General features: G+C 61.3%; 3 protein-coding genes across 4 annotated transcripts; 2 read left to right on the top strand and 1 right to left on the bottom strand.

Moving 5' to 3' along the window:
• The first annotated feature begins 1240 nt into the window (after positions 1–1240).
• MRPL24 (mitochondrial ribosomal protein L24) lies at positions 1241–4923 on the top strand. Its single transcript, XM_032844992.1, has 6 exons — positions 1241–1308; positions 3432–3776; positions 3855–3950; positions 4097–4200; positions 4466–4596; positions 4698–4923. Exons 2-6 carry the CDS (start codon positions 3594–3596, stop codon positions 4832–4834), a joined length of 651 nt encoding a protein of 216 aa, XP_032700883.1. The 5' UTR covers positions 1241–1308; positions 3432–3593; the 3' UTR covers positions 4835–4923.
• Positions 4924–5220: 297 nt separating this feature from the next.
• Positions 5221–11578, bottom strand: RRNAD1 (ribosomal RNA adenine dimethylase domain containing 1). 2 transcript variants are annotated; one of them, XM_032844989.1, is made up of 8 exons: positions 11391–11578; positions 8808–8932; positions 8486–8678; positions 7971–8033; positions 7591–7734; positions 6633–7114; positions 6026–6210; positions 5221–5466 (listed from the first exon to the last, which is right to left on the bottom strand). In XM_032844989.1, the coding sequence occupies exons 1-8, from the start codon at positions 11499–11501 to the stop codon at positions 5345–5347; spliced, it is 1425 nt and encodes a 474-aa protein (XP_032700880.1). In that variant the 5' UTR covers positions 11502–11578; the 3' UTR covers positions 5221–5344. The 2 variants fall into 2 exon arrangements, with proteins under 2 accessions (XP_032700880.1, XP_032700881.1); XM_032844990.1 differs by lacking the exon at positions 11391–11578 and adding an exon at positions 10226–10350.
• Positions 11579–11970: 392 nt separating this feature from the next.
• ISG20L2 (interferon stimulated exonuclease gene 20 like 2) lies at positions 11971–16350 on the top strand. The gene is made up of 4 exons (XM_032844991.1): positions 11971–12092; positions 12676–13523; positions 15307–15507; positions 16165–16350. The coding sequence occupies exons 2-4, from the start codon at positions 12792–12794 to the stop codon at positions 16276–16278; spliced, it is 1047 nt and encodes a 348-aa protein (XP_032700882.1). The 5' UTR covers positions 11971–12092; positions 12676–12791; the 3' UTR covers positions 16279–16350.
• Positions 16351–22627: the final 6277 nt, after the last annotated feature.

The following is a 22627-nucleotide window of genomic DNA, read 5'->3' as shown; positions in this document are numbered from 1 at the left end:
ACTCCCGAGGTGCACCGGGAGGCTCCCCTTCTGTTTGGGGTCTGACGACTTTTCTTTCTGTAGCTGGGGCTTTGGTGTTCCTTCTCTTGTCACGGCCCATTCACAACCCCCACCCGGTCTCCTCAGTGTCGTCACCAGACCCGAACCCCACTGAGAGGACAGGGAAAGAAGTGCCCTCGCCCAGCCTCTCGCACGTGGTCTCTCTGCCTCTCTCCGGTCACCTGTCTCCCCTCGCCCCTCTCCCTCGGGCTCTGATGAAAACTTGCTGACTGTAGCTTTGGGAGTGTAGCTCCGAGAACCGTAGCCGATTTCAGTTCTAGGACAATAAAACCCGTTGATTACTAGCTCGGATCCGCCTGCTGCTTGGGCGGGGAGGCACGGGAGGGACGGCGGTCGCGGAGATCCCCTTCTCGGGTGGGGTGGGCGCTGCAAGTCCGCGCGCCGCACCCCTCGCTCCACCGGCCCCTGGGAGGCCTCGGCGCGGGGCTGGCGGGAGCGGGGTCCTGGGCACCGGCCCGGGGACGGGAGCTGCTGCGTCGGGTCCGAGCGGGGGTGCCCGCCAGCCCAAGCGGTGGGGAAGGGCCGGGGGCCCGCGAGCGGGGTCCTCCCACGACCCCGAGTCGCAGGAGTCCCGTGGAGCGGCCGGGGAAGGTCATCTCCCGCCCTCCCAGAGCTGACATTTTGTGACAAGCCCATCGACTAGCCTTCGAAGGGCCCACGTTGCACCCTTTCCTGCAGAAGCCTTAGGGCAGTTTCTTAATCTGCCCTGACCCCCTGCTGCGGACTGGGGCGCGCGGGGAGAGGACGGGCCTCAGCCCTGCCTGGAAGGGGAGGCTCTCGGCTGCGAATGGGAAGGTACAATCCCCGAGAAAATGGAGCCCTGCTCCTGGGAACTACAATTCCCAACGGCCCTCGCGAAGAGCGCGTGAGGGAACGTTGCCGGGCGCTGAGGCCTATCCCGCCCGGCCTTCAACTTCCGACGTGCTTCTCGGTGTTCTTACGTTTCCTCATTTCCTACCCGACCAAATTTCCTGTTTCCAGCTCGCTTCCAGGCGGCGGACTACAACTCCCAGCTTGCACAGCGAGGTTGGCCCGAGGGTCCGCTCGCATTTGGACTACATTTCCCAGAAAGCCCGGCGACCGTGGCGGGGGTGGTGGTGCCAGGGCGCATGTGCGGGCGGCACGGCGGGAAGCCGAGGTGAGCGTCGGGTACGCAGACGGTGGTGACCTCGCCAGGGTCGCCCGGGAGCCGGCGTCTGGAAGGGCCTTCGTTTGCCCCGGCCGTGCTCAGTGGGCTGCCGGGAACGGGTGGGTGCCGAAGACTGCTGGAGCCGGGGTGGGGGCGGGCGCGGCGCCGGGGCACGCCGCGGAAGCCCCCGAGGACGTCCCTCCAGGGTGTGCGGGAGACGAGGGCGGGTCCAGCGGGCTGGCTTCCGTGGTCTCCTCCCGGAGCTGCAGACCCGGGCCCCTCGCCCCGATCCGGCGGCTGAAGTAGCCCCCGGGTTTCCTCGTCTGCGGAACCGACCCTGTGGTCCGTGCCCCTGCCGCTTCGTTCCCAGCCCGGCGGGGCGGCTCCCTGCGCTCGGCCGGGCCCGGGGCTGCGCTCCGACGCGCGGGTTGGATCTGCGGGGAGCCGTGGGCCCGACGTTCGCTGGGGACAGCGCCGGGCGTCGTGGTTTCCGCACAGGGAAGTATGGGGGGGAACGGCCGACGCTCTGACGAGCCGGTTCGGTTTTGTCCCCCCGCGCAGTGAGCGTACTGGAGCAGAAGGAAGGAGCCGCGTCGGTTTCCTCGCCCCGAGCGAGCCCTGGGGCTCTCCTTCCTTCGCGTAAGTTTCTTTTATTTTAAGATTTTTTATTCATTTGACAGATCACAAGCAGGCAGAGAGGCGGGGCGGAAGGGGGGGGGAGAAGCAGGCTCCCCGCTGAGCAGAGAGCCCGACGCGGGGCTCGATCCCAGGGCCCTGAGACCATGACCTGAGCCGAAGGCAGCGGCTTAACACACTGAGCCGCCGGGGCGCCGCTCTCCCTTCGCATAAATGTCGAAGTCTGTGCCCGAGTGTACGCATGTTTCGTTTGCCTCCAGACGTGCTACCGTCGACAGGACTTCGCTCTGCGCTCTGTTCAGACCGAGGGGAACCTGCGGAGTGTCAGGGGTGAGGAAACAGGCTCAGGCGTTGGGTTGCGGCAGAGTAAGGCGGTGAGCACGGAGGCGCGGAAGCTCTCTGACCCCAGCAGCGCTTTGTGCCAGGAGAATGCCCTTCACTTTAAAATCTTATTTTTAAAAATAAATTTTTACCTTTTCGACAGAGCGCACAAGCAGGGGGAATGGCAGGCAGAGGAAGAGGGAGACGCAGACTCCCTGCTGGGCGGGGAGCCTCCTGCAGGGCTGCATCCCAGGACCCGGGAGCATGACCTGAGCCGAAGGCAGATGATGCTCAACCGACTGAGCCCCCCAGGCACCCCCTCCATCCTCTTCCCTTAGTGCGGGATGCAGGAAAGCCGCGTGGTTCCGGGCAGGTAGAAGAGCTTAGTATTTCTGCCTCAGTTCTCTCATCAGCCCACTGACTTAGTCCATCATCCAAAACTGGGAGGCTGCCAGTACATACTTAGTTGGGAAGTCCAGGGCTCCGTCATCCTAGAGTCTGGCCCTGGGGCCGTTTCCTTTAGAAAAGAAGCTGTCGGCGCGCCTGGGTGGCTCAGTGGGTTAAGCCTCTGCTTTCAGTGCAGGTCATGGTCTCGGGGTCCTGGGATCGAGCCCCGCATCGGGCTCTCTGCTCAGTGGGGAGCCTGCTTCCCTCTCTCTCTGCCTGACTCTCTGCCTACTTGTGATCTCTGTCAAATAAACAAATAAAATATTAAAAAAAAAAAAAAGCTGTCTTAGGGAAGAGGAGTGCTTGTTTCCTGAATGAATTTAGGAATGGGAAGTGGTGTAGCAACATTTTAATCCCCCCCCCTTTTTTTCTATGATTTTTCTTATAATTGCCTGCCCCTTGGCCGTGTGCCGCTGATTTGATCCCCTTCCCGGTGTGTTTCCTATCTTGCTGTCTGTGCGTGTATCTGAGAACTGTTTACAGAGTGTCTACTATATGCCGAGCCCTGCTTGGATCTGCCGGACTCAGGGGTGACCCAGATGGCACAGTCCCTGGCCTTGGGGAACTTTTTGGACTTTGAAGTCAGACATGTGGGTGTGAATGTCAGTTCTCACGTAGTAGCTTTAGACCACGGGCAAGTCACCGAACCTCAGTAAGTCCTTTGTCATCTGTAAAGTGAAGAGAACATGTCATGGGGATTCAGTGAGAGCCATTTAGCAATGGACTGAGCGCAAAAAAAATTCTTTCCCTTCCCTCGCTTCTTTGCCCACCTGTTTCTGTCTGTCTATTCTGTGGGGTTTTTTTGGCTTTTAGTTAGATGTTTGTTTGTTTACCGTAGGCTCCACACCCAATGTGGGGCTTGAACTCGGGACCCTGAGCTCGAGTGTCACGTGCTCTCCCGACCGAGCCAGCCAGGCGCCCCTCCATCCATCCACTTCAGAGCTGACTGAGAAGGCTTCTGGGTCTTCCCTGGTCAGGGGACTTCTCCCGGCCTCCGGCCATGCGTCTCTCTGCCCTGCGGGCCTTGGCATCCAAGGTCACTCTGCCCCGAGACTACCGCTATGGGATGAGCCGTCCGGGCTCCCTTGCAGACAGGAGGAAGAACCCTCCAGGGACCCGGCGGCGCAGGGTGGCTGTGGAGCCCGTCTCCGATGAAGAGTGGCATCTGTTCTGTGGGGACACGGTGAGAGCCTCGGATGGGGCGGAGTGGCGGGGGGCTCCCGGACAAGCGCCCCTCCCTGACCTGCACGTCTTCCCGCAGGTGGAGGTCCTGGAAGGCAAGGATGCTGGAAAGCAAGGCAAAGTGGTTCAGGTCATCCGGCAGCGCAACTGGGTGGTCCTGGAGGGACTGAACACGGTGAGTGGAGAGACGGGGCTGCTCCGTTCCTCTGTCACTGTGCGGTGAGCAGCCCAGGGCAGGAGGAGACGAGCTGCAGGGGCAGGGACACAGCTGACTGCTCTGCTGTTCCCCCGGGGCTGAAGGCAACGGCTTTCTTCCAACAGCACTACCGCTACGTCGGCAAGACCGCAGACTTCCGGGGAACCATGATCCCCAGCGAAGCGCCCTTGCTCCACAACCAGGTCAAGCTTGTGGACCCTGTGGACAGGCAAGCACACGCGGCCCTGGTCAGAGGGTTTCCCACCCTGCGTGTCTACGTAGCTGTTGACCACACTGATACCAAAGGAACGGTGGGTCGCGGGCTCCGAAGTTGAGAGGGGCTATCCATGTGATGGACATGAGCCCCTCTGGGTCACCCCAGTACAGATGAACAGCGACAAGATGGTGACCTGTGTTCAGCCACTGGCTTTTTTGGGCAGAACATGGCAGGAAGAGCTGGTTCCCATGCCGGGTTTTTCTCTTCCACCCACTAGGAAACCCACCGAGGTGGAATGGAGATTCACTGAGGCGGGAGAGCGCGTCCGTGTCTCCTCGAGATCAGGAAGAATTATCCCCAAACCTGATTTTCCCAGGGCGGACGGCATCGTCCCTGAGACGTGGATCGGTGAGGCGTGGACTGAGGGGCAAGGAGGCGGGCTGGGAGGAGTGGGAGTGAGGGGTGTTAAGAAGCCCTCCCACCTGTGTTCCTTCCTCTGGCTCAACAAGATGGTCCCAAAGACACCTCGGTGGCAGATGCTCTAGAAAGAACCTACGTGCCCCGTTTAAAGACACTGGAGGAGGAGGTGATGGAGGCCATGGGGATCCAGGAGCCGCGGAGACACAAGAAAGTCTACTGGTACTGAACCCAGGAGAGCAGCCTCTCCCCTCGTCTTCGTCGTGAAGGCCAGGCCACTCTTCTCCAGACCTCAGTAAAGAGCCAGGAGTCCTCCCCTCCCCTGCGTGCAGCCGTTGCCTTCCGGTAGATGGAGCCACCTGACCCCGGCACGGTTTCTGGGACTGAAGGAAGGGGCCTCCTCACGTACTGCCAGAACCTGGGTGAAGTTTGCCAGCCTCCCCTGGGGCAGGGCCTGCAGCCTGCTGGGCAGGAGACCCGTGAGGGATGGGGTGCCTCCCACGGGGGCGGGCGGTAGGGGTGGGGGGCGTGAGGCCCAGCTGCCGTACCTCAGCATCTTCCCAGAGGAGGCTGCACATCTGTCCTTTTCCACGCTGACCAATAATGGCAGAGAAATGAAGACTACACTTGTTTAATAAATTAAAAATACATCTTTACATCGTAGAACACAAACACACGGAACAAGGGTAGAGGATGCTGGCTCTGAGTGGTGGGGCTGGGTAGTCCCAGATGGTGTCTGTCAGTGGTCTTCAGTCTCCAGAAGAGAGAAGGCTTCCCCCAGCGGCCTCTTTGTAGCCACCAGAACCAGGTTTCTGGGAGAGAGCTCAGGACTGAAGATGGGCAGGAGCTCAGCGTGGAAGCCTGGGAGAAAGTGGCAAGGCTACTCAGGAAGGAAGAGAGCCGACTCTCAGTCATCCCCTGGCAGCCTGTGGGCAGAGCCCGTTACCCCCGGGGAAGGCTTCAGGGTGTCTAAGCAGACCCAGTTCTCTACCAGGAATATGATGTCCACTGTACGTTCTGAAGCCTGGGGTTCTGGCTTAAAATGCAGCTCAGGGGGGCACCTGGGTGGCTCAGTGGGTTAAGCCTCTGCCTTCGGCTCAGGTCATGATCCCAGGGTCCTGGGATCGAGCCCCGCATCGGGCTCTCTGCTCGGCGGGGAGCCTGCTTTCTCCTCTCTCTCTGCCTGCCTCTCTGCCTACTTGTGATCTCTGTCAAATAAATAAAATCCTTAAAAAAAAAAAAAAATGCGGCTCAGGGTTGGAATCTGATTCTGCAGGGATCTGCACTGACCCGGCTCCCACCCCTGGGCGGCCCAACAGGTGTGGGGGCTGGTGGCCTGGAGGAGGAGCCTCAGCACTCCGGCCCCACCCACCCTGTGTCCTGTCCCCCACCCCGGCAGGCCAGGCCAGGCCGCGCTCACCCTGCTCCTGAAGGTAGAGCATCCGGTCCAGCAGAATCAGCGTCTCCACTAGCGGGGCAAGAAGCAGCGCCAGGCTGAAGAAGGCCACCACCCGGTTCTCCTGGGACAGGTGGGCCCGCAGGGCGGCCAGATTCAGCGGCAGCCGGGGGTCCAGCCCCACCCGCTGGAGCCCCCGCTGCACGTACCTGCGGGGGCCACAGGCGGCGCTCAGTTTGGGTTTAAGAACCTCCACTGCCCGTCAAAACCGTCCATTCCTCGTTTGACTGCAACTTTGCTTCATGTGTCCCCCTACGACGCATTTTCAAACGTTTCTCTGGCTGTGAGTGGTCTGTCCAGTAGCAAATTAATTGCAAAATATGTCTTCAGCCAGATCTGTCCCATTATTTAACTATATTTTCAGCATTTAAAAAACTTATAGCTCCCACGTAAGAGAACGACAACTGCCTTCTAAAGAAATTTAGAGAACTGCCCCCGAGACCTCAACATGCACCGACCTGGCACATTTAGGACTTCAGGATAAGCCAACAAGCAAGGCTGGGAGGGAATCAGACCTTCAGGCGGTGATGCCCCCTCCCCCCCTCCCTCCCCCCCACCCCCCCAGCCTCACTCTTCGATCTTGAGCTCGTGGACCCTGGGGATCCCCTGCACGCCAGGCCTCCGGAGCTCAGGCCGGGCCCCCCGGACGACGGTCTCCAGGGCTGCCCGGTAGCAGTGGGCGCGGAGGCCGGGGCCGGATCTCCGCAGCCGCCCCGCGTAGTCCTCCAGGGCGTGGCAGGCTCCCTCCCGCAGCCGGTAGGGCAGCTCGTGGCCTGGCAGCCCGGCCACCCACTGACTCAGCGGGTAACCACCAGGGTCGCTCAGCTTCATGTAGCAGCAGCCCACCGAGGCCAGCGCCACCACCTCCGGGCAGGAGAAGTGCCTCAGCAGGGCGACGCTCAGGTCCCCGCACGCATGGAGGCCAGTCAGCAGCAGGCGGGCCCCGCCCCGAGGCAGGGTCTCCAGGGGAAGCAGCAGCTCCTCGCACAGGGCCATGGGCTCTACCCACCTAACCACATGTTGTGGGGGGCAGCGGGGGCCGGCGAGGACCACCTGTGTGGGTAGGATGGAATGAGGGCCGGTGTAAGGTCTGTCCGCGGTCCCCATGCCCCATCGGGTCACAGGAAGAGGTGTGTCCTCTGCATTCCTTCCCAGGAGGGAGAGAAGCTGGGAAATGGGACAACTGAACCTTGAATCAGGAGCCGGGCTGAACTCTCGGCCCCTCCCAGGGAACTGCAAACCTCCTCCCCGAGTCCCAGTGCCCTCATCCGTCAGCAGCCTGGTACCTGACCGGCCGGCTGGCAGGCGGAGCAGGACACACCGGGTGGAAAGCAGAAAGTCCCTGTAAGATCTGAGGAGGCTCTGATGAAAGGGGGCCCTCGGGCGGGGGTGGGGGCAGGGGAGGGCAGCAGGATTAGAGACGGCACCATCTCAACCCCGGAAACGGGAAAGAGCAGGTCCAGCCTCCGTGCCCCAGTCCGCCAACCAAACCCCGCCCGCGGCCCCGGCTGCAGGCAAAGCCGGCCTACCTGTGGGTACCTCTTCTCCCCTTTCTCCAGAGCCTGCAGGAGCTCCTGGTCCAGGCGCTGGGCTCTCTCCACCAGTCTCGGATCCCCTTCAACGCTCTTCACCGTCAGCCCCAGCCCCAGGGACATGAACCGGGAGAGATGGCCCTGGGGTCACGAGAGCAAGGACGGAGACAGCCCTGTTCAGGGCCCCTCCCCTGAGCGCCTCCCTCGCGGTGGCCCAGACCCCCAGAGAGCTTATCCGCCCTGCCAACTTCCACCACTCCCCGGCACCTGCTTCCAGGGGCCTGTGGACTCATGACCTGCCTCCTGCTTTCTATCCCCACAACTCAAGAAAAGAAACCCCAAACCCCAAACCGCAGAATATTGGGGGTCTGACCCACCTGGCCTGAACCTATATCCACAACCTGGGTGCAGCCCGTGAGGTCACTCAGCTTCTTCACCAACTACAAGAGGCGGGGACAAAGCTCTCCTGGCCACTGGTCCTCGCTTCCCAGAGCAAACACCCACAGTGAGGGGGGAGGGGCTGCAGGGGGCGGAGGGAGATGGCGGGCGGGGGGGGGGGGGCATGAAGAGACAGGAGATGCGGAAACCCAGAGGGAGGGCGCTGACCCCAGGCTCAGGCTCCACTCCCTGCTCCTCTCAGTACCAACAAGCAGAGGAGCCCCCGCCGGGAAGCCCAGAGCAGACGGTGGCGGTGGGAAACGGGAAGAGGACAGTGATTTGGACACAGCCGCCAACCAACCCATCCAAAGGACGAACAGGTGACCCAAAGGCAGCCTCGAGGCAGGATTATGGCACGCCTGCCCAGGGCCGGCCTGCAGGCGACACAAGGTGCCCACACCCCGGTAACCCACAGCGTGGGCTCCCACACGCCGCCGCACGCCAGCGGTCTCACCTCTCCCAGCCTCCGGATCTCGTGCTGCTTCTTGGGCCTGACGTGTTTCCGGAACGGAGCTGTCAGGCGGGAGCTCTGGCTGGGGTTCTCCAGGAACTCGGAGGGGGTCTGAAACCCAGGTGTCCGGGTAAAGGCCAGGGCACAGGCTGTGGACTTCAGGGCGAGCAGGGAGAGGGGCCACACCGAGCTGTACCTGCGACAGGCCGGCCGGGACCCCAGTGAACAGCTCCGTTGCAACCCAACCGCGCCAGTCTGCAACCCAGGAAGCCCCGGGGAGACTGTGAGCCTGAGTCCCCCAGCCCGGGGCCCCTCTTGCCCATACCTGACCACTTCCCCTTCCCCGGGCACCCCCAGCAGCTGTGTGGCCAGCTGGGGAGGCTTCAGTGCATCCAGCGCTTCCTGCCATGAGCCTGGGAGTGTGGCCCACAGGTTGTCTGTGAAGAATTCCTGCAGGAGGGGAGAAGCGGGCTGGCCACTGCCCTCCCCACTCCTCCCGGGCCCTCCAGACACAGGACCGCTGGCTGCAGCCAGCAGGTGCCCCCTCCCCAGCCTGGTCACTGCTCCCCCCCACATGCCAGGGGCCCAGGCAGCATCCCGGACCCGCCTCTCCTTGCTGCACTTCCCCCGCCTGCCGCTCTGTGTCTGCTCCACTCAGCTGAGCCTAAGAGCGGGACCAGCGTCTTCACCGCTGCATGGGCGACAGCACAGTGACGGGCCTGTGGTGTCAGCACGCTGCCATTGAGCACTCTGCCGTTATGTGTGCTGGACGCTGCACGTGCCAGACGTGGCATATGACAGAAGGCATTTTTAGTCACACGCTGTTCCCCACCCGTTCTGGAGTTCTGCTCACGCACCAAGCTCCAGTCTAGGCTCAGAGAACACACAAAGAAACAGACACTGTTCTTGTTCTCGAAAAGCTGACATTAAAAAAAAAAAAAAAAAAAAGTAACTCCAAGTAGCATCAAATGCCACGCAGACAGTAAAACCCTGATCAAGCAGGTCTGACGGAGTCTGAGACAGCACTCCTCCAGAGAGCAACAGGGACGACTTGTCTGAGGAGCTGGCGCTCGAGCCCAGACGCGGATGATGGGCACACAAAGGCAGATGAGAAAGGCCAGGCAGTAGTTGCGGGGGGAGAATGTGGGGTCAAAGAGAGCAAACTGCCGGTTATAAAACAAACACATCTCGGAGAAGTAAGGTACGGCAGGCTGACTATAGCTAGCAATACTGGACTGCATATTTGAAAGTTGCTGAGGGTAGATCTTAAAAGTTCTCATCCAAAAAAAGTGGATCTGCCTTCAGCTCAGGTCATGATCCCAGGGTCCTGGGATTAAGCCCCAAACTGGGCTCTCCGCTAGCAGGAAGCCTGCTTCTCCCTTTCACTATCTTTCTGTGCTCTCTCCCTCTCAAGCAAATAAAGTCTTTTAAAAATTCCGCTAACAGGAAACACTTATCAAAGACTTTAATATGCCAGGCGCTGCCCAAAACATCTTCCCCATATCAATGCATTTAATCTTCAACCAAACCTGTAAGTAGTCGCTCAGCTTCCATCTTATACCTAAGGAGACTGCCGCGCTGCAGTTCAGTAACTTGTCCAACTCGAAAACCTAGTTAAGTAGCAAAGCTGGGATCTGAAACCGGCTGGACTCTAGTTCTTGCCCCTAACCCCTCTGTTCTACTGCCTTCCTGCGCAGGAAAACATTCAAGCACATGAGTAAGTGCAAAGGCCCAGGTGCCCACCATGTCTGTAGAACAGAAATCAGGCCAGAGTACGTGTGGAGAGTGAACGTGGGAGAACCAGCGTGATGGCCTTCAAGAGGCAGCAGGGCACAGACTGTGCAGCGTTTTCTAGGTAACAGTGAGGAGTTGAGATCTCAGGAAAGCATCCAGGAAACAAGGCAGCATTTTTTTTTTCTTTTTCAAAGATTTTATTTATTTATTTATTTATTTATTTATTTATTTGACAGACAAGGGTCACAAGTAGGCAGAGAGGCAGGCAGAGAGAGAGGAGGAAGCAGGCTCCCCGCTGAGCAGAGAGCCTGATGCGGGGCTCGATCCCAGGATCCTGGGATCATGACCTGAGCCGAAGGCAGAGGCTTAACCCACTGAGCCACCCAGGCGCCCCTTCTTTTTTTTCTCTTAAGTAAACTCTACGCCCAACCTGAAGCTCAGACTTACTACTCTACCACTGACCCAGCCAGAAGCCCCTCATCAGATGTAGGTTTTAAGGAGATCAATCAGGCTGCTTTGTGAAGAAGAGGTCACAGAGCGGACACAGAGATCAGTTAGAAAGCGGTCCAGGAGCGAGAGGACGGTGGCTTGGCCCCCCCCGGAGGTAGCAATGGAGATGGGAAAAAACGGGTGAATTTGGTATCTATCCTGCAGGCAGAGCTCAGGGAAGGCCTCGAGGGCACATCAGCGAAGGAGAGAGCTGCGTCAAGGGTGCTTCTGGGTCTGGGGGCCGAACGCGTCCGTGGACGCCGGTGCCATTCACCCACCGGCTCACTCACGCTTCCCCGTGAGCCTTCAGACAGCGGTGAAGACCACGGCGGCGAAGCCGGGGCTCGGAGTTTCTTTAAAGGTCTCGGTTGACCCGGCGAAGGAGGCAGGAAGGCAGCCCGACCCCGAAGCTCTAACTCCACGCCCGGCTGAGCCAGGGGTTCAGCCACAGCGGGGCGGAATCCGGGACAGCGCGCCCGCGCCCGCGCCTCCCTTCGGACGTGCGAGGCGAGCAGCCGCCCCGAGGTCAGGAGTCCTCACGCGCACGTCAGCTGAACACCGAGGGCGGAGGACCCCCTCCTGCACAGACGCGCGGAGAACCGGGCAAAAGCCACCCCCCGGCCCTCCGCCCGCCGCGCGCACCCCGCCCGCCGCGCCCCCAGCCCCGCCCACGCCCCGGGCTCACGATGATGTAGGCGTCCAGTATGGGGCGGTAGCGCGCCAGCACGCGCGTGAGCTTCACCGCCAGCTGTCTCCGCTGCTCCGGAGAGAGGCCGCGCGCCGAGACGCCCGGCATCCCGGGGGCCAGCCGGGGCGTCGGCCGCGAGCGCGCGCTGCGCGGGGACCGGGGTCGGGGCCACGGGGGAAGGGCCCTCGGCTCCCTACACCCCCGACACCTCTTCCCCCGCCGGCCGCTGGGGCGGAAGACCGGACGCGCCCCCTGACGTCACCGCTCGCGACGCGGCGCGGGCGCACACGTGGGGCGGGGCGCCGCGCACGGCGTCACAGAGGCGTGCCGCGGCGCCCGGGCCCGCCCCTCCCTGCGCAGTTCCCGCCTGCCCCGGAAGTGGGGCCGGTCCGGCGAGCGGCGTTTCTCGCGAGGCGCGGCCTCCCCACCTTCGAGTTGTACCTCCACGGGGCTAGAGGGGCCGGGGAGCGCATCCCGCCCCCGCCGCCCCCCACGCCGCCGCCGCCGCCGCCGCCACTGCCGCTGCTCACGCACTCGGAGTCCCTGGCCTCGCTCCCGGAGGCGGGGGCGCTGCGGGCGCGCGCACGCCGGCCCCCGGCGCGGTCCAACCCGCGCGCCTACCGGCCGGGGCCTCGCCGGCGCGCGCCGACTTCCGCATCCGGCTCCGGGCGCTTCCGCTCCTAGCGGCGCCGCTGGGAGGTAGGTGTGGGCGCGAGGGGCGCTCTCCGTGGCCGGACCCCCCGCTGGCGTGCTCGCCGACGTAGGCGGCCCGCAGCGGCTGTTCCGCCGGCGGATGGGTGTTGTCAGAGGGCCTGTGTCGGGAGCGGGGCTGGGGTGCGATGCTCGCGGGGGTCCCCGCACCGGGGGCCGAGGGAGCCGCGCGGGGGGGCGGGGCGATCCAGACCCCCTGGGCCGGCCCCGGCACTGCCCGCGACCACACTAAGACCTCCCCGCCCGGGCGGACGATGGAGCTCCCCGGTTCTGGCTCGCCGGGCTCCGACTTCGAGCTCGTTGGCCCGACAGCCCCCTCGGTTTCGGAATGAGACTGAGCTCGGCCGAGGGCAGGTGACCCTTGCGAGCCCTGCCCCTGGTGAGGTGGGGGCCGCGCCAGCGTCTTGGCTTCCCGGCTCCGACCGTGCTCCGAAAGGCGTTTCCCGTTCCGGGTTCATTCCCACTCTGGCGGGTGGCTCTGCTGTCTTTCCAGCCTTAAGCCCTCCGGCAGGTGGGTCTTACCGTTCCCCAGCGGAGCCGGCTCGGTTACGAGGTTCACTTTCTTCCCCAGGGTGTCCTCCAGACCTCCCGATGTCGGCCAGTGGGCTTCGGCAGAGGATGAGTCCTCCGTCTTCCTGTCATCAGTAACCATTCTTCTTACCTGCGCCCTCGCCATCCGCTGTTCTCATGTCTACCTTGCTCCTCAATCTGGATTTTGGTGAACCTCCCCCCAAAAAAGGATTTGAGGGGAATGCCAAGCATCGTAAATTCGTCAGGAAGCGGCGGCTCTTGGAACGGAGGGGCTTTCTGAATAAGAAGAACCAGCCACTGAGCAAGGCGCCTAAGCTGAACTCAGAACCTGCAAAGAAAGGGGAGACTTCGAGCGCGGATGGCGCTTGGAATGTCTCTCCCCTTCCAAAAAAGAAGACCGTTGCCTCCAGCAGTGGACCAGAGCAGTCCCTGGACAAGAAGGCTGCAGTGTCGTGGCTGACCCCAGCCCCTTCGCAGAAGGCTGGGTCTGCGGGGGCGAAGGTGGATTTGCTGGAGGAGTTCCAGAGTGCCCTCCCAAAGATTAGGAACCATCCAGCTCGCCCCCACAAGAAGGGCCCCCAGAAGAACCTTACTCAGAAGAATGCCACACAGAGCTCTCCCCAACCTCATTCAGACGATAAGTGTTCCGCAGCATCTCAGAAGATGCCGAAGAAGATGGTGGCCATTGACTGTGAGATGGTGGGCACAGGACCCAAGGGGCACGTCAGCTCCCTGGCCCGATGTAGCATCGTCAGCTACCACGGAGACGTGCTCTATGATGAGTACGTCCTACCCCCCTGCCACATCGTGGACTACCGGACCAGGTGGAGTGGCATCCGGAAGCAGCACATGGTGAATGCTACCCCCTTCAAGGTCGCCCGGGGCCAGGTGAGAGGCATGGGGTGCGCTGGACACAGCGAGGCGCGGGCCCTTCCTCAGCCAGCGGGGTCAGCCTGGGAAGGAGGCAGGTGGACGGCCAGGTGAAGGGGGCTTCCCGCTGAGGTGAGGCAGGCTGAGAGTCCGGGAAGTTCCAGGTCGCTGCCGTGACCGAACCGGGGCAGCTGAGACCCACCTGCGCTCCCGAAACCAGTTCTCTGGGAACTGGGAATCCACACAGGGAGGGAACCGCTGCCCAGGGGCAGAGCAGCAGCCGCGAAGGGCGAGGGAAAGGGCTCCGTTTGGGAATGGCTGGTAGAGCTGGAGTTTGGGGTTGAGCACGGAGAGGTGGAGACGGTTCTCAAGCTTCAGCGTGGGACCGGCAGGGGCCGCCTGTGCAGGCTGCTGTGCGCACCTGGGACAGGTGGCCTGAAGCGGAGGGGATGTAACACGCGGGGCAGGCGTGTCGGGGCTCTCGCTTCACTCACGGAGCACACCTCCCTTTGGTGGCCTCGTGCTGGAGGCCCGACGGGGCAGCTGCGCGGAGGGACAGGGAACGTGTGACCCGAGGGGCGGGAGGAGGTGGGGAGGAAGCGGCGGGTCTCAGGGGCCTCCAGGGGGCGCCCGTGGTTTGCGTCGGTGGCTTCAGCTCCGCGTTCTCCGACCCGGCGGCTCTGTTCTGCGGCTTGTGTTCTCGTCCTGACGAGCTTCGTGGCTTGTGTTCTCGTCCTGACGAGCTTCGTCGGAGCAGACGGGGCGATCTTAGGGAGTACTTGGGAGGAAGGGCCGCAGACCGTGGGCACCGCTAAGCAGGGCTGGGGAGAGGCGGGAGGTGGAATGGGTCTGAGATCTCAACTCCACCTACCTCGGAGGAGGGCTGTGTGTCGAATGAACGCCCAGCGAAGGTGTTGGCGGCCGGGGCGGCCGGCAAATGGCAGTTGCAGTCGGGAACCCACAGGGACCTCGTTGATCGTGGACCCCCGTCCGGTGTTCGTCCTGACGCCTTTCCCGGTGCCCACGCTGGGGTGTGAGGCTGGGGGGTCTGGCCCCGTTTGGGGGCTCCTGGGGGTTCTGCATGACCACAGGACTGCCGCTCTTGTTCACAAATGGGGCACCGCTTGGGGAGCGGCCTTCAGACCTCATGGCACATTCTTTGGTTGTTCTTCTGCTTTAAGATCCTGAAACGGCGACAGGTTATTGCTTGGTCTCAAGACTGTGTGAATAAGGTTCCCGGGCAGCTGGGGAACGAGGAGAGCAGCGGGGCTGGCGTTCCAGGCTGCTGGACGCTTCCCTCTGCAGCCCGAGTCTTTCGTAGCTCGTAGGCCCTTCCAGGGTCTGATGGAAACCATAGACCCAACCCCCAGAAAAGCCCCACGTGCATGACTATTTGTCTGTGACTTGGGACTCCTGTGACCTCCGTGGAGCCCGTCTTCGACTGCATGCGTCCAGCACGTGGCAATGGCTGGGGGGTTCACGGAGCCTGAGCTGAGCTAGAGGCAGGCGTCTCACACGGGACTGGGATTTGGGACTGGGCGATGTAACCTGCCGTCAGGGTGGAAATAAACGAGGATACGGAGCCGCTGCTAAACCCAAACCCGGCCACACCACGGGTAGCAGCTGCTCTGGGGGAGCGGAGCTGGGCCTCAGATGGAGGAACCTTGTGGGGGGGGATGAGGCGGGCGAGCGCATGGTGCAGGAGGGCCTGGAGGGACTCGTGGGCACGTTGAGCCTCCAGGACGCAGGACCCCCCCCAGCCGCCGCCTCCTCACCCCCACATCCTCTGCGCCTGTTGCAGATTTTGAAGATCCTCACGGGGAAGATAGTGGTGGGACACGCCATCCACAACGACTTCAAAGCCCTCCAGTACTTCCACCCCAAGTCCCTCACCCGTGACACCTCCCACATCCCGCCCCTCAACCGCAAGGCCGACTGCCCGGAGAATGCCACCATGTCCCTGAAGACTCTCACCAAGAAGCTTCTGAACCGGGACATCCAGGTAGCGACTCCCCAGATGCTGCCAGGCCCTTGGCTCGGGCGTGGGGGTGGGGGTGGGGGAGCCCTCCGTGCTGCCTCGCTGCAGACTCTGGCCCCACAATCACCCTGGATGGAGATGCAGGAGGGCCGCTCTGATGGGAGGAGTTGGCACAAAGGGGCCCCATGGTCTCTCCACCTGTATGTAGGGCCACAGTTCCTGTTCTCTGCTGGGCAGTGTCCTGGGGTTGGGGGTGGTGTTCAGGAGAGAGAACACCTTCAGGTGTGTGCAGAAGCCCGGCTGGGAAAGGGAGAAGGCACATCGTGGTGCTCTGAGAGCCCGCGGAGTGGGCATCTGGGTCTCCTGTGACGCGCTTGCATGGGGAGAAGGACGGCCTGCCTGGCAGGAGGGCAGCGCATGCTGTGTAGAGAGCGGCTGTGGGAGGGGCGGAAGGTGCCGGGCTCGGAAGGCCCACCAGGGATCTGGAACGTCGTGTGTGGCAAGCGCAGAGCAGCGCGGCATGTAGAGCCCGCAGCAGGACCCGGGGCGGACAGGAGTGCGGGACTCGAGCCCTGCCTGCACCGACCCAGCGGCGGTGGCGTGTCGGGCGGTGGGAGCCCGTCGGGAAGGGAAGAGAGAGGCTCTTATGGCTTCACGCTCTTGTCTCCCTTCCGTGTTCAGGTTGGGAAGAGCGGACATTCGTCCGTAGAAGACGCGCAGGCCGCCATGGAGCTGTACAAGTTGGTCGAAGTCGAGTGGGAGCAGCACCTGGCCCAGAGCCCCCCGAAAGACTAGCGGCAGCGGGGGCGCTGACCCCGGAGAACCGGGACTCTGCCTGCTGGCGAGATCAGCTGTGAGGGGGACACATGCCCATCCTGGGCTTAATAGTTATGAGATGTCACGTCAGGCGTCATGTCGTGTGTCTGGTTAAGGCCTCCAAGGAAGCAGGACGCCTCCACAGCCCTGCGCCGCTCCCCTCTTCCATGGTGCTAAGCCCGGGTCCCAGGGCGCCGGCCTCCAGCGGGCCTTCGACCTCCACGGGCAGGGCCCCTGCGCAGTGTCGCTGCCCCAGCTGCCTTATTACCGGGGAGGCTGCGGGTCCCATTTTAATGCCTTTTGTTCTCAAGTAACAAGCAGCACCCCCTTTCCCTCTCAAGTACCCTGGCGGGGTGGCAGTGTATCCCATACTCCACATTGAGCTGAGAATCCCCGCCTGTCGCCCGTCCTTCCCACCCTGACCTCCAGAAGGCCCGGCCCCGGGCAGGTCCAGTTCTCCTTCGGGCTCCAAGGCCGTAGAGGTAAGAGCGTGACTGGGGAATCAATTTTTCTGACTTAGGAAAGCAGTCTCTTTCCTAAGGTCTTGGAGGGTTTGTTTAATGTAGATCCCCCTTGGTAGGTTAAAAAAGAATTTTAGGTGTTTTCGTGGTTTTTAGTCTTTTATCTCTAAAGACTCAAATTATTCCCTCGATAAACTTTTATAACGGAAACGTGTGTGCTGCTGCTGTTAGAGCTTCCCGTTAGAAAGTTTTGTCAGGAGGGAGGCGCGCCTGGCTGGCTCAAGTCAGGCATGCAGCTCTGGATCTCGGGAGTCGTGAGTTCAAGCCCTCCGTGGGACATAGAGCTTACTTGGGGAACAGAAAAATCTTGGCATGAGGTCTTACGGGGCTGTGGCTGAGCGAGGGTCCGCGGGTCTCGGTGGACGGCACCGTCGGCCCCCCGTTCACTGGAAGTCATCAGGAAGCGCCGACCAAGCCTTTGCGTGTAGCCCACGTGCTCTGCTCCGTCGTCCTCGTCCCCATTGCAAACCGAGCACGCCTACAGTGACGCCTCAAACCCCGAAGACGCCTTCCCGCAGAGGGGATGTGGCCGGCAGCGTGAGTCAGGTGGGCCTGCGGGAGGGACGGGTGCTTGGTGATGCCAGCCTGGTCGGTCCTGCTTGGGAAGGTGAGTCACAGGCCTGACCTCGTGTCTGGGATCACTGTGCGCGCTGTCTTGCGAGAACACAGCCTTGGCGTCTGCTCTGGGACTTGTGCCCTCTTGACTGGCTGGTTTGGCTCCCGGGACAGCGTTCGCGTCACAGCAGCCGGTAGCAGGGAGTTTCCTGTGGCCACGCCAGACCTTTGCCGTGGTCTTGCTGTCCCGTCCTGGCCGCAAGGGGCTGCCTGCCCAGGCGGCTGCGGGGCCCTGAGCAAGTTGGTTCCTGCTGAGCCCAACGTAAGGAATGTGTGTGACACTTGGGAGAGGTGCCAGGCGTCCTCACACACCTCCAGGTGGGAATCATTGAGGAGGGCCGCACCCAGAATGGGGAGTACACTCGAGGGCAAGTCGGAGTCCACTTGTCATGAGTAAACTGGGAGCTACCTGGGAAGGTCTCACTGGAGGTCGGCTTTGTGTGCGTCTGGGTAAACAGCCAGCGGCTCTGGTGGCACCTTACCCAGCCACCCCACCCCAATCCCCAACCTTCTCCCGCCACGTCTGGTCTTGGTGCAGGGCGGGCAGGAGCCATTTGCTCACCAGGAAGAAGCTGGGGCCCAGAGGACCTTGCAACCATTTCCTCCGTGTTTCCTCTCATCACAGTTCCTGGTTAGAGCCCAGCTTGCCCTGCAAGGCTGCACGGGACCCCCTCTACCCAAGTCCCCTTCCTTCTCTGCCCTACTGTTCCCAGGGTCCTGGCTTCCTCTGAAGGTGGCCAGCGCCCTTCCAGATTGCCTTGTGAGTCCTGATCAAGTGTTTCCCCCAAATGCCCGTCCCTGGGATGGAGCCCGGAGCCCATGTAGGGAAAACACATGTTCCTGGTGATACTGCCTTCCCAGCGGGAGGGGGTGCTGTGATTCCGAGACCCCTCTGCAGGTGAGCTTGGGGAGGGGCAAGGCGAGGAGAGGTGTATCCTGCTAGACGCCATCTCGGTGTTCTGAATCTTCCTCAAACCCAGTGGCTCTCCCTGAGAAGGGGGGTGGCGCTGCACCACCACCCCCCGCCAGTGGCCACAGTGGGCCTGCAAGGAGGAGTCGTATGATTCCTGGGTTAATAGAGGATCACAGCTGACAGTAGCAAAGTCAACAGTGCTAGGATTAGGAACTTGCCCAGGGCACAGGAGCCCAGATCCAAGTGCAGAGACAAATGCCCACGAGTGACTGTGCCAGGTGCGTCCCGCGTGTCCTGCCTCCGCAGCGGGCATGCGGCTTCCAGAGCGCTCCCGTTCCCGGCGCTGGCAAGCAGCCCTCGGCATGAGAGCCGGTGACCTTGTCACCGTGGCTGGAGTGGGATTCTGCCACGTACTAAATGTGACATCAAGGGTTCCAGCCTTGAAACCCTGGGACTCGGAATGCCTGGGTGGCTCAGGTTTAAGCATCTGACTCTTGGTTTCCACTCGGGTCCTGACCTTGGGGTTGTGAGTTCAGGCCCCGTGTTGGGCTCCACGCTGGGCACGGAACCTACTTAAAAACGAAAACCATGAGGCTCTTTTCTACCCGTGATGTTAATGGCTGCTGTCAGTCAACAACAATGGGGTCCGTGGGTCAGGCAGGGTGCTTGGTGCTCGGTCCCCTGGGTGCTTGCGCCGTCCTCGCTGAGGCCGGTGCTGGTACTCTCACGTGATAGCTGGAGAAGCCTGGGCTGACGGAAGAAATGTCGCCCAGGCCCAGTAGCCATGTGCGGGTGGCAAGCCTCTGGTCTTCACCACAGCCCGACTCTGCTGTTGACCCAGCCACGCGGCCTCTGAGAAGACTTGGAACCCTTCCGCTCAGATCCTGCTGATGCACCTGCTGGGGGCCGGGCGTGGGGCTAGACACGGGGGAAGCGGCATGGTCTTGTCCGCTGGCCGCTCACCCTCTGACAAAGGGAAACCCGTCAGCTCACTTCAGACAGCCAGTGCTGTCCAGGACCGCTGCGGGATTTGAAGCAGGGGACCCATGAGGTCCCACTGGGATGGGAGGATAGTGCTGGCCGCAGAATGGAAGCTGGATTGGAGAAGGGCCAGGAGGCGAGTTCTGTGTGGATACTTTGGATGAGCGCTGAGGGAGGGCTGCATCCGTGAAGTGGGAAGAGGCCTGCGAGTGTCCCCGCGGAGGGAGAATCAAGAAGACCCAGAGCTCAGGGCAGGAAGATTAAAGACGACCTTGATATTTCTGACCTGCGGGGGACAGAGGGCTGTCCTTCACCAACGTGAAGAGCCTTGGACTGGCAGGAGGGCCTCCTGTAGGAAGGTGTATACAGGAGAGCACAAGGCCGAGATCGGAGGCTTGGGAACGCCCATCTTACAGGCCTGGAGGGAGGCCTGCCGGAGGCTGCCAGGGCGACAGAAGAGTCTCCAGCAGAAACGGGACAGTGTCCAACACCACGGCGAGGGCCAGTAAGATGAGAGCCAGGGAGAGGGTCTGGTTTTTGCATGAATCGGGAGCTACAGCGGGCCCCGAAAGACGGGGAGGACGAGCTTCACCTTGACCATCAGTAGGGACCCTTGTCTTCTGGAACTGAAAGGAAGGTGGGTGGTGTTGGGTGGATGGGTAAGTTTCTGGGCAGCCCCTGGTGACCTGGTGTGCTCACGAAATCATAGTATGAGCCAGAAGCCAAGGGACAGAAGCTGGGAGCTGCAGAGGCTGATGGAGGGCCCGCGGAGGGCAGAAGCTGGGGTTGGAATCTGGGTTTGCAGGGGTGGTGCAAGCCGGCTGGCAGGTCTTCTGGCCTTATCTGGCAGCCCAAATGCAGAAGCGGCGAGTTTATGTGGTTGGGGCAAGGGGAGGCTGGGGTGTGCTGGAGCCCGTGGACTTGCAGCCCTAGAGGGCCTAGAGAGGCTGAGCTGTTGAATGAGGGTCAGAGACGTCCCGTGGCCAGCTGTGGGCTTAGAGACCCAGGAAGGGCGAGCCTGAGCTGGATCCTCAGGGACCTGGGCAGGCGCAGCAGCGAGCGCCTTTGGGGGGCTAAGGCGTCGCCAAGGAGCGTGCGGAGTCCTGACCCCTCCCGTAGGAGCTGGGCCGGTCTCGGTCTCGTTCGCAGACCCGACATTTGCAGAGTACCTCTTTCACGCCCCTCCCCAGGACTGTTAAATACATGATTCAGTCAGGAACAAGAGGACTGGGGCTCCTGGAGGGATCAGTCGGTTGAGCGTCTGCCTTCAGCTCAGGTCATGATCTTGGGGTCCTGGGATTGAGCCCCGCGTCCGGCTTCCTGCTCGGCGGGAAAACGGCTTCTCCCTCTCCCTCTGCCGCGTGCTCTCTCTCTTTCTATCTCAAATAAATCTTTTTTTTTTTTTTTTTTTTAAAGATTTTATTTGTTTATTTGACAGACAGGGATCACAAGTAGGCAGAGAGGCAGGCAGAGAGAGAGAGGAGGAAGCAGGCTCCCCGCTGAGCAGAGAGCCCGACGCGGGGCTCGATCCCAGGACCCTGAGATCATGACCTGAGCCGAAGGCAGCGGCTTAACCCACTGAGCCACCCAGGCGCCCCTATCTCAAATAAATCTTAAAAAAAGAAAAAGAACAAGAGTACTAACGGAAGGCACAGTCGATTATTTCTTTCAGCCTAATAGTCACTGATTTTGGCTGAAGTCACGTGTTTACTTCTTACTCATTTGTCCAGAAATGGTTATCGAGCACCAGCCTTTGCCAGACACTGTTGTACAACCAGCAAAATCTACGTGGGGTTCCTTGAAGTGGGGGCCGATGAGTGCCGTTCAGGACAGTAAGGAGCAGGCAGGTGCACGTGGACACAGGACTGTAGGTGGGTTGTAGAGAGAAGAGCTCTCTGAGGACAGGACATGGGAGCAGAGGCCTGAAGAAAGTGAGGAAACCCATTGTGTAAACACCTGGGGAAGAACATTCCAGAAAGAGCAAGAGGTGCAAGGGCCCCGAGGCAGGCGTTCACTTGGCGTGTTCGGGAGCAGCAAGCCCAGTGTCGCTGGAACAGACTGGGCAGAGGAAAGGGTAGGAGCGGGGTCAGTGAGCAGGGCAGAGGGAAGCAGAAACCACAGAGCCTCTAGACCATTGTAAGGACGCAGCTTCTCTCTGCACAGAACAGCAGCCACTGCAGGGTTTTGACAAAGGAGTGGTTTGAACAGACTCAGGGTGTAAAGGAAGCCCCCCTCCAGCCCCCGGGCTGCTGGGAAGGGAGAGAAGAGAGACAGAACCACGGAGCTCTTGCTCTGTCTAAGGAAGAGACGCTAGGAGCCCGGGCAGCGGTGGTAAGTGGTCTACTTCGGGACAGACAGCTTCCCACACGTGGAGGATCTTTGGTGGGGGTGACCCTGAGCAAGTGTTTATTTTCTTGCCTTTCTTTTCTTGAGGAAGTTCAACATCCGACATGGGGCTCAAACTCACGACCCAACTATCAAGAGTCACTGAGCCGGCCAGGCGCCCCCCCAAACACTTCAATCCAGGCAGACATTCTGGCCTTTGAACTCTCATCTGGGCTGTGTACACGCGGCCCACCCACCACGGAGCGCCCAGGGAGCGCTCGCACCCTCAGGGGTCAGGACCCAGTGTGGTCCGCTTTGGGGATTGGCCGCAGCCTCTGGCAGACAGACTGTGAGAGCTCGTCCAGGCAGTGAGGAAATGCGTAAGGGCCGTCTAGGGGCATGGGGGGCCCGGGCTTCCCCCTGAGGCCCTGGCTACCTCAACCCCAACCGCCTTCGCAGCCCCTGCTCGGGTCGTGTCCCTCCTCTCTGCCGCCACCACTTGGCTGGGCTGACCTGCAGGCTTGCGTGCTCGATAGGTCTGCTTTCTAGCCTCGCTCAGGGACACCACTGACCCTGGGCTTTCTTAGAAAGGTTTACGTGACATGTCAGATTCTGAGAGAGGTGCAGATGGGGGAGGTGCGGAGAGAGGAGGCAGGTTTAAGAATTTGGCATAGAGGGGCGCCTGGGTGGCTCAGTGGGTTAAGCCTCTGCCTTCAGCTCAGGTCATGGTCTCAGGGTCCTGGGATCGAGCCCCACATCGGGCTCTCTGCTCGGTGGACAGCCTGCTTCCCCTCTCCCTCTGCCTGCTTGTGATCTCTCTCTCTGTCAAATAAATAAAATCTTAAAAAAAAAAAAAAAGAAAAGAAAAGGAGAATTTGGCATGGAAAGACAAACACCTTTGTCTTCCAGGCTCAACCAAATTCTGTCCTGAAGGGTTGGAGAGTGGCTTTGGGATGGGCCAGACTGGAGACAG

Source organism: Lontra canadensis, unplaced genomic scaffold, assembly GCF_010015895.1.
Source record: "Lontra canadensis isolate GAN:19392208 unplaced genomic scaffold, GSC_riverotter_1.0 scaffold160, whole genome shotgun sequence".
Classification (NCBI taxonomy): Eukaryota; Metazoa; Chordata; class Mammalia; order Carnivora; family Mustelidae; genus Lontra; species Lontra canadensis.
The sequence above is the reverse complement of the archived record's forward strand: the minus strand, read 5'-3'. Positions and strand labels throughout refer to the sequence as shown.